The 14022-nt window shown below is 48.7% G+C and overlaps 3 protein-coding genes across 4 annotated transcripts; 2 read left to right on the top strand and 1 right to left on the bottom strand.

The window, feature by feature from the left end:
• Nucleotides 1-427: 427 nt before the first annotated feature.
• LOC137814109 (uncharacterized) lies at nucleotides 428-1921 on the top strand. The gene has a single exon (XM_068616681.1). It carries the CDS (start codon nucleotides 428-430, stop codon nucleotides 1919-1921), a length of 1494 nt encoding a protein of 497 aa, XP_068472782.1.
• Nucleotides 1922-3943: 2022 nt separating this feature from the next.
• Nucleotides 3944-5125, bottom strand: LOC137814098 (uncharacterized). The gene has a single exon (XM_068616674.1). It carries the CDS (start codon nucleotides 5123-5125, stop codon nucleotides 3944-3946), a length of 1182 nt encoding a protein of 393 aa, XP_068472775.1.
• Nucleotides 5126-8006: 2881 nt separating this feature from the next.
• LOC137818392 (uncharacterized) lies at nucleotides 8007-8902 on the top strand. 2 transcript variants are annotated; one of them, XM_068621795.1, is made up of 3 exons: nucleotides 8007-8112; nucleotides 8263-8401; nucleotides 8648-8902. In XM_068621795.1, exons 2-3 carry the CDS (start codon nucleotides 8273-8275, stop codon nucleotides 8747-8749), a joined length of 231 nt encoding a protein of 76 aa, XP_068477896.1. In that variant the 5' UTR covers nucleotides 8007-8112; nucleotides 8263-8272; the 3' UTR covers nucleotides 8750-8902. The 2 variants fall into 2 exon arrangements, with proteins under 2 accessions (XP_068477896.1, XP_068477897.1); XM_068621796.1 differs by having other exon boundaries at nucleotides 8011-8112; nucleotides 8268-8401.
• Nucleotides 8903-14022: the final 5120 nt, after the last annotated feature.

Here is a 14022-nt window from a genome sequence, read left to right as displayed (position 1 = left end):
TCCACGCTCATTACGAAGGTACGTTTCATACTGACAAGTGACTAGTTTTCGCACAGAGAGGAGAGAGAGAATCACAGAGTGCACGAGTCTCACTGAGATTCAGAGTACACGATTCTTTGGTGGTCTTGTTTGACTGACTTGAGCGTCGGAGTGCAATCGGCCGCTAGAGGCGCCGTTTGTAGTGTTTTCGCAGGTTCGCCCGGACTAATTGGAACGTATTTGCGGAGGACGGAGTTTGACGTGGCGAGACCTTCAACGTTCAAGTCACCGACAAGATCATTTGGCGCCCACCGTGGGGCCCGTGTGAAATTGTGATCCCATCCACTGTGCTGCTAGATTTCGTGTGTTCTTGAGATTCTTTGCTGCAAGAATGAGAAAGACAAGGCAAACTTCACCCGCGCCATCCGTCGAAGAAGGAGCTGTGATGATGGCGCAAGTCTTGGAGATAATACGCGTGCTACAAGACGATGTGGCGGCGTCAAGAATGGCGCAAGAGAGGATGCAAGCGGACTTGGCTGCATCGCAAGGCAGGAACGAAGATTTGAACTGGGTTAACGAAGAACTGCGCAAGTCTTTAAAAGCGCAGAAAGAGGGGGTGGTGGAGGAAGGAGTGGCACCACCACTATCTCCCCCCAGGACCTTCCCCATGCCATTCTCATCTGAAATAATGGGTGCAGTGGTGCCACCAGGCTTGGTGGGGGTGAAGGCCTCGTTCACGGGGGTAGAGGATCCAGAAGCGCACCTGACGGCGTTCCACACCCAGATGATGCTTTCTGGAGGCTCAGATGCCATATACTGCAAGCTATTCATGAGCACCCTGAGTGGGATTGCGCTAGAGTTTGTGAGCCTGCCAGACGGCCACATCACTTCGTTTCAACAATTCTCAAAGCTGTTCATGGAGCAGTATATCGTGAACAGGGCACCCCCAGTGGTGTCGTACGATCTCTTCGATGTGCGCCCGAACCAAGGTGAGTCCCTCCGGGATTACCTTAGCCATTTTGGGGCGCAGGTGGTGAGGCTGCCCAGCAAAGATGAAGATATGCTGGTGCACGCGTTCAAGAAAGGGGTTCTTGCAGGCCCCTTTAGTGAATCTCTGATCAGGCATCGCCCCAGCACTTTCGCGGAGATTAGGCGTCGTGTTGTGGCGCACATCACTGCAGAAACAACGGTTTCTGAGAAAAGGGAAAGCGTGATCCCTAACAAATCGCGCGCAGGACTGAGCAGGACTCAGCAGCCGATGAGGGTGCACGAGGCCAAAGAGGGAAAGAGGGCTCAGGGAAAACCTCGCCCTTACGAGCCTCGAAGGGACCAGAATGAGGGGCGCACGAGGGAGAGCAACGCACCCCCAGGTTTGATTTTGTGGTGGAGCTGGCTGCGAGCACCGAAGAAGACCGACAGGGTGCTGGGGCGAAAGAAAGACGTATGGTGTGAGTTCCATCAGGCTTATGGACACCCACTCCGCACGTGCTTGGCGTTGGGACACCAACTCGCGGAGTTGGTGAAAAGTGGTTTTCTGAGCGATTACTTGCGAGAGCCGCAAGGTGATCAAGCATTGGGGGCCCCAGCAGGGGATCCGCAGCACGAAGTACCGGTGCACGGGGAGGTGCACACGATCGCGGGAGGTTTCTCTGGGAGAGGATGTACGGCCTCTCAGAGAAAGAAGTACGCGTGGTCGGTGATGGCAGTCGACTCGGCGGAGGAGGATCACTCCCTCGACGTTGACATCGTCTTTACCAAAGCCGATTTCCGGGACATTGTGCCTCACGACAACGACCCAATAGTTATCTCCCTTGTCACGACAGGGAGGAAGGTGCACAGGGTCCTCGTGGACCAGGGAAGCTCGGCAGACGTGATGTTCTGGCCGACGTTCAGCAAGCTGCAGCTGTCCCCTGACCATCTGAAGCCATACCCGGGGTGTTAGTATGGTTTCGCAGGGGACCAGGTAGAGGTGCGGGGCTATGTGGAGCTGAGGACCACATTCACGGACGGTGCCACAGCCCGCACTGAGAAAATTAAGTACTTGGTGGTTAATGCTCCGTCCGCTTACAACATACTGTTGGGAAGACCGACGCTCAACAGGTTAGGAGCCGTACCATCGACAAGGCACATGAAGCTAAAGATGCCTTCGATGGAGGGGGTAGTGGTTACCATAAAATCGGACCAAAAGGAAGCCCGCCGCTGCTACGAAAATAGTCTCAAGCAGCGGAGAAGCGTGTGCCATGTTACCATGACGCCGCCACCAAGGTTGGACGAAGGAAGAGCGGAAGTCGCGACGTTGGTAAGAGGCACGCACGGCGACGAGGAGATGGAAGAAGCAATGCTTGGGGGCTCGGGAAGTGCTCAGGATGAGGGCGAGAGAGATCGCGCCTCGCGAATCTGGGATTGCGAGGGCGGTCATCGCCAGAGAGAGAAGACCCACCCGACTGAGGGGTGGGTGGAGGCAGAGCCGGTCGCGCAGATCACCGCTCACAAGGTTCAACAGTTTGTGTGGAAAAATGTCGTGTGCCGTTTCGGAGTGCCTAAGCGTCTGGTTTCCGACAATGGCACCCAGTTTACGAGTCATCAGCTGAGGAACCTATGCGAGGAGGTGGGAATACAACAGGTGTTCGCCTCGGTAGAACACCCTCAAACGAACGGGCAGGTGGAATCGGCCAACCGAGTGTTGCTCAAAGGGCTGAAGAGAAGGATAGAAAAGGCCAAAGGAACATGGGCGGAAGAAGTTCCCAAGATCGTATGGGCCTATCACACCACTCCGCAATCTAGCACCCATGAGACACCTTTCAGCTTGGTCTATGGGTCAGACGCTATGATTCTCGTGGAGATACAAGAAAATTCACCATTCTGAGTTTCGTGGCCGAGAAGTCCAACGAGGAGAGAAAGGTGAACCTAGACCTTTTGGACGAGATACGAGAAGGGTCAGCGCTGAAGCTGTAAAGAGAAGGGTGGAGCGAAGGCACAACTCCAAGGTGAGGCAGAGGTAGTTCCAGGAGGGAAATCTGGTGATGAGGAAAGCGCATCAGCACGAGATAGAAAATAAGTTGTCTCCCAAGTGGACCGGCCCGTTCAGAGTAGTGGAGGCGTTGGAGAACGGCGCTTATCGGCTGGAGACCTTGGATGGAGGGGCAATCCCCCGGACGTGGAACGCCATGCACTTAAAACTCTACTTTAGTTAAAATATTGTAGTAAAGCCGCGCTTTCGCGCCAGGGCAAACAATGTGAACAAGTTCAAGGGAAAGCCCTTTTCCCAGGAATAAAACGAGGTTATCAGTATAAAGTTTGCAAGTTTTTGAATTTAAAATCCTCTTCGCCCCAGGCGCGAGCGCAGGTGATCGGTTAGGCCTCCCTCGCCCTAGGCGCGAGGGTAGCCAACCGGTTCAAGGTCCTCCTCACCCCAGGTGTGAGTACAGGCAACTAAGGTTCGAAACGTCAAGGGCGCTAGTAAGCCCAAAGAAGGGAAAGGAAGGATTCGAGAAACGCCTTTACCCAAGTGGCTTAGCGTCAATATTGGCTCGGTAGAACTCTTAGTCAAACCCCTTCTCACCCAAGGAGTGAGAAGGTGGGAGTACCACCCGAAGTTCTGAGGGTCGATGGCCTTGGGGCAGGCAAGAGGGTTTGTCGAGAAACACTCTTCCTCCCAAAGCAAGGCATCATCCTAGAACGATCGGTGTGGAAGTCCTCTATGCATTTAGCGCTGGAGCGACGAGAAATCCATAAAGGTATAAGGAGGGAAAGGGGAGCAAGATGACCGGTCCCTGGTCGGCTATCGGTGAATGAAGCATACATAGCATGAGGGGAATCGCGCTAAGTAAACAGCTATAAACATACATAGCAAGAGACGAAAAAGACACCCCGCAGAAGGAAGAAAGAAGGCATGGAATATATGCAGTAAAAAGTCCTTTACATTAGGAAATTTGAAGAAAAGAGAAAGTAAAACAGCAGGTGATCAGGGATGAACGACCTTGCCGTCCACCACCTCAAATTCTATAGATAGTTGGGAACGGTCGACCTCTGGGAAGACACACTTGAGTTGCTCGAGAGCGAAGTCAAAACCCTCAGCGAAGGTGTCGGCCGCCTCTTCCCATAGCTTGGCCTTCTCGGCCTCGAACCCAGCCTTGTCGGTCTCAAGCACAACCTTCTCGGTGGTCAGGGTGGCAATGGCCGACTCGGCTTCTTTAAGCTTCTGATCGCTCGCGGCGAGAGCCTCCGCCAAATTCGCATTCTGTTGGCGCATATAGACGTTCTCAGCCTCGAGTTGGATGGCCTTACCAGTGGTCTCCAGCAGCTCGGAATCAAGGGCGGCGACAGCATCCCCCATCAGCATCTCAGTTTTTATGGTCTCTTGGACTTGTTGGACACGCGCCAATTTGGTTTCCTCCAGCAGGTCCTTCAGCATGCCATTGGTGTCTTGCAAAGCCTCATAGTCACTTTGCAGCGACTCCTGTTGGCCAAGCAGCTCCTTTACCTTTCCCTCTAGCTTTTCGAGGCGGCGATGTTGCATGGAGAATTCCAAAGAAAGCACCATCTGACGGGCCAGATGGAGGTCCACCTCGCTAAAGCTCCACTTGACCAGCTCTTGATTCTGGAGCAGTTGTTTGGTTAGGCGGAGAACCTTGGGGAGCCCCTCGGAGCTGGGGCCCGTTGCGCGGAAGGAACTCTCACCACCGCCCTCAGTTGAGGTGGCAGAGTCTTGGGGGCGCGGTGATGGCAGGGGGCGAGGTGTTCCCTCCGAGCGCGCGACCCCACTCCCAGCTGCTTGAGTCGGTGGGGGTGACTTTGCTGGGGGTGGGGAGATCAGGGGGGCTGGTGATGGAGGGCGCTCAGGGGAGGCCTGTGCCTGAGGGATCGGGTTGACATCACCCTCAGGGCCCTCGGTTCCCCTCCTTTTTCGTTGGACCAAGGGGAATCCAGAGCTCTCCTCTTCAACAGTTATAACGGTGGTGGGGGCCTTCATCAACCGTTTTCTCTTCTTGTCACCCCTGGTCTCACGCCCTTCAGCTGGCGCGACCGAGATGGGGTAAGCGCGAATAGGTTCGGCGATCGCCTCCCCTTCAGAAGGTGCCTCAGCAGCCCGTCGACTCTTGGCTAGAGCAAGCAACCTTTGCCGCTTTTCCTTATCAGAAGTCATATCTGCATCAATCCGACATAACGAAGGGTTAGCATACCAAGGCTCAAGAAAGCAATCCAAGCACAGAAAGGTAGTTAGCAAATGCATGCATGAGGGGCATGTTGGAGAAAAGCAAAGTTGCATGCCCAGGAGAGTGGCAAGTAGGAAAGGAAAAGAGGAGACAAACCGATGTATTTTTCGAGCTTTTCAGCATCGAACTCGTGCTTAATAAGGGTGGAAGAACCAAATTTGGCGCCCAAGCTTGAAAGGAAGCCGCACAGCTCGCGCTCATATGGGGCCATGGTCTCCAAGCCTCGGGGTTTCCTAAACTCCACTTTAGGGACCCAGTAGAGAGGAAAGCCCTCGAGAAGGGCGGGGCTGTGTCTGTTGGAGGTGATCATGTAGAATCTGCCTTTCCAATCCTTGAAGGACTGCTGGTACAGACCCAAGATCACCCTCCCTGTCACTCCATTTAAGTTGACCCACGACCTATCACCCGGGTTCTTAGCCTCGAAAAAGTAGAGGAAGACGTCGGTCGATGGAGGGTGCCCAAAATGGTTGCATAAGATTTCAAACGCCCGGATGAAGCCCCAAGCATTCGGATGGAGTTGGCAAGGGGCGACGACGTTTAGCTCAGTAAGGAGTTACTTCACGAAGAAGGTGAAGGGAAGGCGGAGGCGCAGCCTCTTAAAGATTGCTGAGTAGATGAAAGTAAAGGGCACCCCGTTGGTGGCCCTGTCATCTACGCAAACGGGCATGCCTTGGGGGGGGATGCGCACGCCCAGGTTTTGGTCGTCCTCCCTGTCGATGGCACATGAAGGCTCATCTGCAGCACCCTTCAGCAAGGTGGCGAGGTGATCGGCTGGGAGTTGGTTGGATGTTTCGGCGAGTAGGTGGAGGGGAGCCCACTTGTACGCTTGCGCGTAGCCTTGTGGAGGGAGCGTCGCCCTGGGTTGCGTACTCGCCGAGGGAGTTGCGCTCGTCGAGGGCGATGAAGGTGCACTGGCGGAAGGCTGTGCACCAGAAGATGAGGCAAGGCACACGGTGGTTTTTGTGCGAGCCATTGTCCGTAACTACAATGGAGAAGGAAAAAGGTGAGGAATCAATAAAAAACTAGAAAAAGACGAAGGGAGCAAATGCTATGGTTCGAAGGGGTAGAGAAATGACGGCAATGAAGAGGAAGAAGAAGCGGAACATAGAAAAACCAGAAGGGGTCTCGGTACAGTGCAGAAGAAGAAAAGTGACCCATGATGCATGCACGATGCGGTTTTTGAGCAATGCAATCGGTAGAAAATATTCAAATACGCCATAGATGAAGAAAGGAAGTACCTTTTGTGATCGCGAACGATTTCTGAAAGCCTGGGAATGGAGAAGATGAATCGCAGAAGGAGGGTTCGAGAGTTGCAGAGAAACGTGTTGGGGAAGATAATGAAACAGTAAGAGGCGCGTAAGTTTTTGAATAAGGGAACTGCAAGCGACGTTTCACGCTAGCCATTGATGCGCACACGTGTCGCAAGATTAGGGAAGGAAAGCGTAACGTCACTTAAAGCACAACACGTGATGTGGCACGTGATGTGGCGTCACTTGCCACGTGGCCAACGAGAACGAGCACTTAGTCTCTTCGCTGAGAACAGGTGCGCAGCTCGAGACTGGGGGGCTTGTGATCCGGTCGGTCATCGGTCTAGGGTGACGTCAGTGACTGATGGCCACGTGGGCCGTTCTTAGTGGGCCATGTGGGCCGTTCTTAGTGGGCCATGTGGGCCGGGGAAGCTGATGTGCCTTGAAGAGGGTCACCTGGAGGGTGATCGATGATCAGGCGAAGATCGGTGATCAGAGGGCGATCGGTCGTCGTATCACACGCAGTTAAGCTAGGAACGAGAAGGGATTCCCGGCAAGAGCGTTGCATACGAGTCTTGTGTGGCAGAGTATCAGAGATCAGAGAGGTTAGGCGTTTTGCAGTACCATGCATGAGAGTGGTCTAAGGGAGCTAGCAGTCAGTCGGTGATTGGTGCTCTCTTAGCCCATAACGTGCATGGGGCAAAACAGGGGTGATCGTTCACGCGTTAGGTGATGCCTGGTATGCGCGCTTGTCCAAGTTGCACCTGGTACTCACGCTGAGGCTGCCCGATACGCCCAATGAATGAAACACGCTAAGTTACTTCGTACACGGATAACTTGGGCGCGCGACAGGGTATATAAAGGCTTTCCACGCTCATTACGAAGGTACGTTTCATACTGACATGTGACTAGTTTTCGCACAGAGAGGAGAGAGAGAATCACAGAGTGCACGAGTCTCACTGAGATTCAGAGTACACGATTCTTTGGTGGTCTTGTTTGACTGACTTGAGCGTCGGAGTACAATCGGCCGCTAGAGACGCCGTTTGTAGTGTTTTCGCAGGTTCGCCCGGACTAATTGGAACGTATTTGCGGAGGACGGAGTTTGACGTGGCGAGACCTTCAACGTTCAAGTCACCGGCAAGATCATTATAATTTTATTAAACACTTTCAAAAAGTTATTTTTAAGAAAAATATAAAATAGAGGTCTGTTAGTAAATGTAGGAGGTGCAAATAACAGTGGGTCGTCCCAGAAAGTCGATTGGGTTAAGAAAATGAGGCAACCCGTGTAGGCAAAAACCCAACATTTTTTAACCTACACCCAACAAAATTTTCAAATTCCAAAAATGTCTTTTATTTTAAAAATGAAAATCTAGAATTAAAAATAATACATTATGAAAAAGGAAATTCAGAAGAGATTATTGTGTTTTAAAAATAAAAATCCAAAAAAAAAAAATCAAAATTCCATTTCGAATAAGAAAATTTGGAATTAAAAATAATACATTCCAAAAAAAAGAATTCAAAATATTTTTATATGTACCTATTTTTTAAGGGCATTTTCGTCTTTTTCCTAGAATTGGGTGCAGTGATTTTGTGCAGGAAGCAATTGCCATTGGGGTATCTTCCATTCTTCCACTTCAGTCCTGTTGTGTTGTGTTATCTTGGTTCTCTGGGTAAAAATGAATTATTTCATATCTCTATTAGTGTTTGGTTATGTTATGATGATTGATTCAGATCAATTTTCCTCTTTATTTATTGATTAATTGGTTTCAAACACAATGCTTGATTCTGTTGCTGTTGGTATTGGTATTTGTTGGTGATAGGAAAGATACGATGTCGTCTCTGGGAACATCCAAAGGGATTCTAGAAATTGCCAAGTTCGGTGTGTATGTGACCGTACCAATCATTCTTATGTACACTTTTGCCAACAATCCCGGCAACCTCCGCAAGTTCATGGGAAATGTATTCTTCTAAATCATCTTCTCATATCTTATATATAATCAGATATATCTATCAATTTTGCACATTCAAGCATCCTGAAATCAGATTATATAATCACTTTGAGAATGAATGAATGTTTTCCAGATCAATTGTCTTATCTTGATGGCTTTGAATTCATTCATGAGTATGAATGCAATTTTGAAATTGTTTTTAACTATAAACTAGTATCTGTACTCCAAATCATATTTCATTGTTATCATGTTACAGAGGTCATACATTGAATATCCACCGGAGGCAGAAAGGCCACCATCACCGGAGGAAATTAGGGAGTTGGCTCGGGAGATGGCCCGTAAAAGGAACCTTGTCTGATGATGTTCTATGTTTGGTTGCACTGCAGGGTTTGTGTAACAGAAACACTGGTTATGCAGTAAATATGTTTATTGCTATTGCTACGTGTAATACTAAATCAGGATTTTCAAGATACTCTTCATGAAAATAGATGTTTTATTTTTCAAAAGTTCACATAGTTTTGGTGCACGTACTTCCTACAACTACTGTCTTATCTTCAAATCTAAAAAAAAATTCCATATTTTGGAGATTCTGTTATATTGTTATTCATATGTTCTGGTTGAGTGGTGGGTGTTATTTATTGGGAAAATCAAGGATATGAAAACATCCCAATTGTAGAAAATGCAGCAACAAGCCTTTAAGATTCATGGACTGATTTTGTGCATCTGGGATTTGTCATCCTTTGAAGATCTAACAATGAAACCAATTTAACAAAGGCTTGCCTTTTTCTCTTTGTTCTTTTTCAGTTGCTTTATGATGAAAAATTCTTGCCTATATTACATTGATTTCTTTCAACTATCTTCAATGAAACATCCTGTCAAGAAATTAATAAAGTGTAAGTAAGGCGAGTCAACATTAACAATTTCTTTATAATACAAAGATAAATTGTAGACATTTTGCACTGACTCTACTTTAGATGCCTCCCATTGAAACGACACGTGAAGAGTGTATGTTCAGTTAGCTCATTGAAATCATTTGCACCTAACTTCCCTGGAGCGTCTCTAACCTTTTTTTCAACCTAGCTTTTCCAACCAGAATAGCCTTTTTAAGAAATAAGAGTTTTTCAAAAACGATTTTCCTATAATTTTCCTTGCAAACATTGACTAGCTCAAAGTTGTTTTCTACCCTCATCATACATGCACCTTCACAAGTCCATGTGTTTTAGTTCTTTCTCGTCCTCACCCCCTTGTTGGGAAATGATTATAGATTTAGAGTTGAACGAGGATGGTATTGCAATGAAAATGAACGTATGTGTACGTTAGTGCTTGTTTACTCTCCTGGCATATAAATTGTTAGGCTTCGCTACTGTTAATCTAAAACTAGGGTTACCAAAAACTTCTCTGCCTTCTTTTTCCTATTGCTTAGTCCCCTATAAGGGTAAAAAAGGGCCATGGGCCTTACAAAAACCTTTCAATAATAAAAACATACTAATAATAAAATGGCAGACATTTTCTAAGGACACATGAGTCTATCCTATTATAAAGTCCTTCATCCAGTTGGGCTGTCTTTTTGGTCTTGTGCTTGTGTATGGGCCCAGTCTAACATTACTATCCGCGCCACTAGACACTTTGTCCTCAAAGTGGGATCTTGGAATTAGTTGGGCCGTTGGACGGTGACTGGGCTGTTGTGGGTTCTCGTGGGTTTGGATATGGGGTGAGGTGTATGTAATCTGGCGCGGGGGTGCAGGAATTGGATGGGCCATTAAGGGTGAGTTGGGTTGGGTATTGGTTGTTGAGTCATTAGGGTTTGTAGGGAGTGGTGCTGGGGTTTTAGGGTTTTGAGGGGGTGGCGCCGTTTGAGGTGCTTTAGAATTAGGGTTTGTATTGCGTGGAGTGCTAGCGTTGGGCTCGAGGTGTGGGGAAGCTGCACCAGCAGTGAGTGGGACGCGCGGCTCGAGGTGTGGGGAAGTTGCACCATCAGTGAGTGGGACACGCGGCACACTCTTGTTGGCTCCGTCAGGAAACGCGTTCAGCCCATTAATGGGCGTGGGAAGGGTTTGTTGGTGCGTGTGGGGCTCGAGGCGTGGGAAAACCGCGTCACCAGTGAGTGGGACACGTGGCGCGCTATTGTTGATTCTATCAGAACGCGTGTTGAGGTGATTATGAGGCGTGGAGATGGCTTGTTGGTGGGGCGCGTGAGCGTGAGGCTCGATGCCAGCTAAGTCGGTGTGATTTGTGAGTGTAACACATGGCGTGTTGTCATTGGGTTCCTGATACGGTGAGTTCAGAGCGTTCTGATTTGGGTTGGGAGATGAGTTAAGTGGTGTTGGAAGTGCCAAGTTCTTGGATTTGGTAGAAAGACCCTGGTGTTCTCCCACAGGTCCTTTGAAAGGTCTGAGCAGCGAAACGTGAAAAACCGGGTGAACCCGCGCCGACGGTGGCAGTTGAAGCTCATATGCGACGGCACCGATGCGGCGTAGTATCTGGTATGGGCCTGAAAAACGCGGGCCAAGCTTTTGGTGTGTTCGCCGTTCCAATGAGTGTTGCCGGTAGGGTTGGAGTCGTACCCACACCCATTCTCCTGGTTTGAAACTACGATCTGTGCGGTGGCGATTAGCTTGGTCACACATGCGCTGGCGTGTGCGACGCAAGTGCTCCTTAAGGTCGTGGAGGATGACGGTGTGTGCCGACAGTGTCTCTTGGATGGAGGTTCCAACGTTTGGGACGCTTAAGAAATCAACTACTGTGGGTGGTTGTCGACCGTACAACGCATGGAACGGGGAGGTTCCAATAGCCGAGTGGTACGTTGTATTATGCCAAAGTTCTGCCAAGTGAAGATATTTGTACCACTTGTTTGGTTGGTTTCCCACAAAACATCTCAGGTAGGCCTCTAAGCCGCGGTTCAATACCTCTGTTTGACCGTTCGTTTGGGGATGGTATGACGAGCTAAATTTTAACGTTGTTCCTTGTGCTTTGAACAGGTGCTGCCAGAAAGTGCTAACAAACAAGGGGTCGCGATCTGAGACAATGGTTTTTGGTAGTCCGTGGAGGCGACAAATTTCTACTGAGAAAGATTTCGCTAGTTGCTGGGCCGTGAAGTGTGTGGGCAGAGCGATGAAATGCGCATATTTTGTGAGTCTGTCGCACAATATCCAAATGACCGAGTGTCCGGATGAGACTGGAAGGTGAGTAATAAAATCCATTGATATGTCCTCCCATACTTGTTTGGGAATTGGTAATGGTTGCAGTAAACCCTGAGTTTTGGTTGGCATATACTTATTTTTTTGGCATGTGGAGCATTGTTGGACAAAACGATGGACGTCTCTGGTCCATTTCGGCCAATAGAATGAAGCGGCTATGCGCTTGAGAGTTGGTTTGATGCTGGAATGGCCGCCATAAGGGGAAGCATGGAACTCTGTCATAATGCGCTGGCGGAAATCAGATGATGCTGGCACGAATATCTGATGGCGAAAAAACAGTAAACCGTGGCTAGTGGAGAACAAGCTTGGCTGTTGTTGACTGCTTGTGCACGCCTGGAACACTCCCTGACCTTCTGTGGTGGCAAAAAAAGTTTGGAGTTCTTGAATAAGCTGCGGAATTGGTGACGACACTGCAAGCAGTATGGTAGAGGAATCATGACCTTGCCTTGAAAGGGCATCAGCCACAGCATTTTCCTTCCCAGGTCGGTAAATAATTTGAAAATCATATCCCTGCAATTTAGCAGTCCATTTCTGTTGTTCTGGGGTCTGAATGGTTTGGGAGAGGAGGGTGTTTAGGCTCTTTTGATTTGTTATGATTCTGAAATGTTGTCCTATGAGGTATTGACGCCATTTTTTTACTGACTCTGTTATGGCATACATCTCTCGGACATATACGGAGGAAGCTTGGAGCTTGGGATTCATCTTTTTGCTGAAAAAAGCTAATGGTTGCCCAGATTGGCTGAGGACGGCTCCTATGGCCACTGCAGAGGCATCTGTTTCGACCACAAAGGGCAGCTTAAAATCTGGAAGGTGTAGTGTAGGCATTGTCTTCATGTGTAATTTTAATTTTTCGAATGCTTGCTGCGCGAGCTCAGTCCATGAAAATTTGTGGTGTTGTAATAAGTCGGTGAGAGGAGCGGCGAGAGTGGCGTAGTGCTTTATGAATTTCCTGTAAAATCCGGTGAGGCCGAGGAACCCCCGTAATTCCGTGAGTGATCGTGGCTGCGGCCAGTCGTGTATGGCTTTGACTTTCTCTGGGTCTGGTTGGACTCCTTGTGCAGAAATAATGTGACCCAAGTAACTAACTTCCGCGGTTGCGAAACTGCACTTTGAAAGCTTGGCAAAAAATTGCTGAGTGTGTAGCACTTCCAATATAGTTTGTAGGTGAGCAATATGATCCTGCAAACTTGGACTATAAATCAAAATATCATAAAAAAAAACTAAGACAAACCGGCGGAGGTATGGTCTGAGAAGATCATTCATGGCTGCCTGAAAAGTAGAAGGAGCGTTAGTTAAACCAAATGGCATCACTAAGAATTCATAGTGGCCATCTATAGTGCGAAACGCTGTTTTGTGAGTGTCTTCTGGGAGAAGCAGTATTTGGTGGTACCCTGAGTGTAGGTCTATTTTAGTAAAAACAGTAGCTGAGCCTAACTCATCGAGCAGTTCATCAATGGTGGGAATGGGGAAGTGGTCATGAATGGTGGTTGCATTTAAGGCTCTGTAATCCACACAGAAACGCCATGTTCCATCTTTTTTTTTTATTAAGAGCACCGGTGAGGAGAATGGGCTTGTACTAGGTTGAATAATGCCCTCTTGCAGCATTTCTGATATCAGTGTTGTAATAACTTCCTTGTGGTGATGTGGGTACCGGTATGGTTTCACTTTGATTGGTGGGGTATGAGGTAAAAGGGGAATATGGTGGTCATGTGGTCTCTGTGGAGGTAACCCTCTTGGTTTTTGAAAAATACCTTGGTATTCCTGAAGGAGGGATTGGATGGGTGAGGGTAGGTGAGATAACGGGGATGTGGGATTATTAATGGTAGTGGCTAAGGTTGTATGGGGGCAGTGTTGGGTGTCCACCGATAGAAGGTGTAAAGAGGCAATAGAGTTATTGGATAGATAGTGGCAAAATTGGTGATAAGTGGTAGCTGATGGGTTGGGTGAGTGGGGGGCTTGCAATGTAATATGTTGGTTGTTGTGGGTAAATTGTATGCTGGGGATTGAGAAATCTGCTTGGATGGACCCTAACGTGCTCAACCATTCCACGCCCAAAACAACATCCGCACCTTCAATCGGAAGAAGGTAAAAGGGAATAGTGAAGGTAGAGTTCTGGAGGGATATGTCCACCAATGGACAAATACCCTGGCACTTAATGAACGCCCCATTTCCAACCATTACCGAGAGGGGTGGGCTAGGGGATATGGCTAGGTTTAAGTGGTAGGCAATACGTGGTTGAAGAATGTTGTGGGAGCTTCCCGAGTCAATGAGGACAGTAACAGGGAGGTGATGAATTAGACCTGTGAATTTGAGGGTTTTTGGGGAAATAGTACCAGATATGGCTTGAGGTGAAAGGTGGAAGTGAATAGTGTTGGCGTGGTCATGTGTGGGGGAAATCTCCTCGTTGGGTTCAGCTAGGAGTTCTGGGTCATCT

The sequence above is a fragment of the Phaseolus vulgaris genome, chromosome 10 (genome assembly GCF_000499845.2).
Source record: "Phaseolus vulgaris cultivar G19833 chromosome 10, P. vulgaris v2.0, whole genome shotgun sequence".
NCBI classification, from domain to species: domain Eukaryota; kingdom Viridiplantae; phylum Streptophyta; class Magnoliopsida; order Fabales; family Fabaceae; genus Phaseolus; species Phaseolus vulgaris.
This window is presented reverse-complemented; position numbering and strand designations above follow the sequence as displayed.

Bases quoted from the DNA above. Each gene is read 5' to 3' on its own strand.
- LOC137814109 (XM_068616681.1), top strand. From the start codon at position 428: ATGGCGCAAGTCTTGGAGATAATACGCGTGCTACAAGACGATGTGGCG.
- LOC137814098 (XM_068616674.1), bottom strand. From the start codon at position 5,125: ATGACTTCTGATAAGGAAAAGCGGCAAAGGTTGCTTGCTCTAGCCAAG.
- LOC137818392 (XM_068621795.1), top strand. From the start codon at position 8,273: ATGTCGTCTCTGGGAACATCCAAAGGGATTCTAGAAATTGCCAAGTTC. The intron at 8,402-8,647 runs GTATTCTTCTAA...ATCATGTTACAG, and splicing joins TCCGCAAGTTCATGGGAAAT to AGGTCATACATTGAATATCC.